The sequence below is a fragment of the Mustela erminea genome, chromosome 3 (genome assembly GCF_009829155.1).
Source record: "Mustela erminea isolate mMusErm1 chromosome 3, mMusErm1.Pri, whole genome shotgun sequence".
NCBI lineage: Eukaryota > Metazoa > Chordata > Mammalia > Carnivora > Mustelidae > Mustela > Mustela erminea.
In genome coordinates this window covers 65996088-65999682 of record NC_045616.1, presented here as the reverse complement: position 1 = coordinate 65999682, position 3595 = coordinate 65996088, and the positions used below count along the sequence as shown (strand labels likewise).

At 37.7% G+C, this 3595-nt stretch overlaps 1 protein-coding gene across 1 annotated transcript; it reads left to right on the top strand.

Moving 5' to 3' along the window:
• The first annotated feature begins 531 nt into the window (after positions 1-531).
• LOC116585597 (histone H2B subacrosomal variant-like) lies at positions 532-1086 on the top strand. The gene has a single exon (XM_032334944.1). It carries the CDS (start codon positions 615-617, stop codon positions 981-983), a length of 369 nt encoding a protein of 122 aa, XP_032190835.1. The 5' UTR covers positions 532-614; the 3' UTR covers positions 984-1086.
• The last annotated feature ends 2509 nt before the right edge of the window (positions 1087-3595 follow it).

Here is a 3595-nt window from a genome sequence, read left to right as displayed (position 1 = left end):
ATTTTAGTCTCCTTTTGTACACAGGTGCTCATAAGGAGTTGGGGGTTCAGATTCATTTTAAGTGAGGTTTATTTTTAAATGAATTTTTAAAAGCAGATTAGCTATACATATTTACTTTTATTATAAAACAATCACTTCAAGATATTTAATGGCTTATTGTTCATTTGCTTATAAAATGACCTTATGAAAACTTTTATAAACAGAGAGATTCCCCCATGAAAGTCTTAGGGTACTTTTCCCTTCGTGTTAATGCTACCAACTCCCCAGTTTGATGAGATTTGTCCAATTCTGAAAATATTGTATGTTATGCTTCCAAACTGCCAAGAAATAAAGTAGGAGAAATGAACACTTTCTTCTGCCCTGAAGCCAAGCTCAATCCTTCTACAACACTCTATCCTCTTAGAAAAGCTTTAGGTTGGCCAAGAACAAGATTTTTTCCCTTAACAACAAATCATTGCTGTTGCTAGGTGATTGTGACATAGGAAGAGTAACCTCCAATCAAACAGAAGCCCCAAAAGCTGATTGTCGCAAGCCAATATAAATATGAGCGCTCCCCTCCCCCACACCTTTAGGCCCTTCTCCTCTCCACTCTGCCAAGGAGAACAACATCCACCATGGCCAGATCCAACACCAAAAAGAACAAGTGCTCCAGAGGACATCGAAGCCCAATCTCCAAAAAGAGATCACATTCCAGCACTGATTTTGGCCATAGAAATTATTCACTCTACGTTAACAGGGTCCTAAAAGAAGTGGTTCCCCAGAGGAGCATATCATCTCGCACCTTGGACATCATGAACACCCTGATCAATGACATCTTTGAGCGCATTTCTATGGAAGCCTGCAGCCTGATGTGTTTCAGAAATCGCTGTACCCTCACCCCTGAAGATATCCAGAAGGCAGTGTACCTGCTCTTGCCTGGGAAACTAGCTAAGTATGCAGTGGCTTTTGGAAATGAAGCTGTCCAAAGATATGTCCGCTCCTAAACTCCATGTACCAGCGTAATTAAATCTTGGGGAAAGTAAATCAAGCTTACTACCCAAACGATCACTTCACACTGGAATTCCCTCTTCTTTTTTATAACATAGCAGTGTTTCCTGGTATTTTCCCCTCCCCCTCTTATTTCTAGAGAAGAATTACTCTCTTGCTATTTTACCTTTTAATGCTCTGGATAGTTAGGTTTTCCTGACCCCTGCTCCCTGCCAATGTCTCACCTAGAACTCTTGTTTTTTCTTTAATCATGTAAATCTCATTATATAAATTCAAGGTTTATTTTATTGGTAAGATATCATTAACTGCATACAGGATGCTTGAAGCTAGCTATTCTGACCCCCAAGTCACACTGACTTTGAATTTAGGAAGACAACATTTAATCAGGAGTATAACAACACGGATTAATTTTTATCAAGAAAGTACTTTCTAGAGCAAACTCTGTTCAACCAATTTAGTTCCTTAACGAATCTCTTTACAGCATGTTAACGATTGCCTTTGTTCTACTTCTTATTTCCTGATTTTCAACAAGTTCAGTCCATAGCCATGTAAATTTTATCTTTACATATCATTGATCTTCACAATTAGGTTTGGTTCACTGGGATTTACTGTTCTACATTTGTAACATAATAGGACCAACACCCAGGAACCTACTACTCTCAATTTATAAACTCTTTTTTTTTAACAAATGTTACTTTTTTTTTTTTTTTTGGTAAAACACTGGAGGTGTTTCCCAGTCCCATTTCCCTATCCACTACCCTAAGTTTCGTTTCTTTCCCAATCCCTTGCTTCTCTATGTATTGTTTGTGAGTGTCTCTACATACTAAGTTGAATTTTGCTTATTTAATAACACGGTGGAATACTATCTGTGTTTTTCTGTGCCTGCCTTTTTCTCTTACTGTTTCTAAGATCTATACCCATTGATATATATAGCTCTAGTTCATTCTTTTCACTCATGGACTGTATCATATTCCTAGTATGGATATACCTGTTTGTTTTTCCATCCTCTCTTAATGGACGTGTTGCTTTCAGTTTTTTCTATTACTACAATGCTGCTATAATGATGAGTTCCAACAACAGCTAAGACAAATAGAGCATTTACTGTAAGCCCAGCATTTTACATAAATTAACTTATTGAATCCCTACAGCCTTGTGATAATTTAATAATTCTCCCCTCCTACAGATGAGGAAAATGAGGCACAGAGAAATAAGCAACTTGTCTGTCCTCACACACCTGTGTCAGTGGTGGAGCTGAGATCTGACCAGGTTAACAGCATCCACTGTGGGCATGTATTGTCTCTTGTGAGCATTGTTGGATATGTATCCTCTGGTACAAATGCACAAGCATTTCCCTAGGTAAAATACCTAACTGTGGAATTGCTGGGTCATTACTCGACTTAGTAGACATTACTGGGCTAAAGTGTATGTGCCAACTGACATTTGCAGTCAATGAGCGCACTTTGGATTCTTTTGGTTACGAGGAACATACAACTTACATTTCTTCAAGAAAAGGGAATTTCTTGTATGTAAATACTAGGATGGGAACTGAAACTATTCTAGGTGTCTCACTCTTAGGACCCACTCTGTTTCTCCTGGGTTGCTCCCTTCTAAATGTTTCCTTCTCAGAGTTGCCGACGAGTCCATTAGATTGCACTTCCAGGAATACCACAGTAAGATTTTACCGCAATAAAAAATAAAAAATTTTAAGTGGGTATTTTATATATAGGCATTGATATAGTCAGACTTGAAACTACCTTATTTAAGTTGGGCCCAGACAGAGGTTGCCAGCCATGCTAAAGATCAACTGACCATGATTATATATTGCCCACCACACTGCCGAGGGCTGGCCCAAAAAGGACCTTGAAGGTCTACTAGGGTTCAATGAATTACAGCCATTGGGTCAAATTTGGAAACAGCTCTTTTTTGTATGGTCCCACAAGCCAATAAGGTTTTTAAATTTTTATAGGGATACTTTAAAAGAAAAAAACAAGAATATTCAACAAGCCTAATGTGACCCACAAAGCCTTAAATATTTATTGTCTGGCTCTTTACAGAATAAGTCTCCACCTGTGGTCTGCCAGTGCTGCTTCTTTTGCAGAGTTTGTGACGAAGAAAGTTTTCTAAAGCTTTTCTTGGGACACACATGTTCTGTATAAAAAGCTTACAAAGGTGAAAAGTTCATAGTTGGCTTTTCGAATCATGGCGGAATGGGTAGTACCTACAAATGTACTCAACAGTTGGGGCAGCAGACTAACCATTCACAAAAACAGTCTTATTATAAATTGAGGTGTTACAGATGGATTAAGGAAACTAGAAGTTTCTTTATATGTTATTTTCTCTACTTCTGTCTTTGAAATATTTCAATAGAATTTCAAAAGAGGATCAAGATTCTTGGTAAAAACTCTCTGGCATCGGTTTTGAGTCTGATTATATAAATGTGTGCATGTAAAACTACCCGCATTTTCAAAAAGTTTTAACCATTTCTTTATTGTGGTCAAATCTATATGATGTAAAACTTGCCATTATAGCTACTTTTAAGTACATGGTCACAATAAGTCCATTTACATTATCAGGTGGCCAGCACCACCAGGCATCTCTAGTACATCTT

Coding starts and splice junctions, on each gene's coding strand:
- LOC116585597 (XM_032334944.1), top strand. CDS start 615: ATGGCCAGATCCAACACCAAAAAGAACAAGTGCTCCAGAGGACATCGA.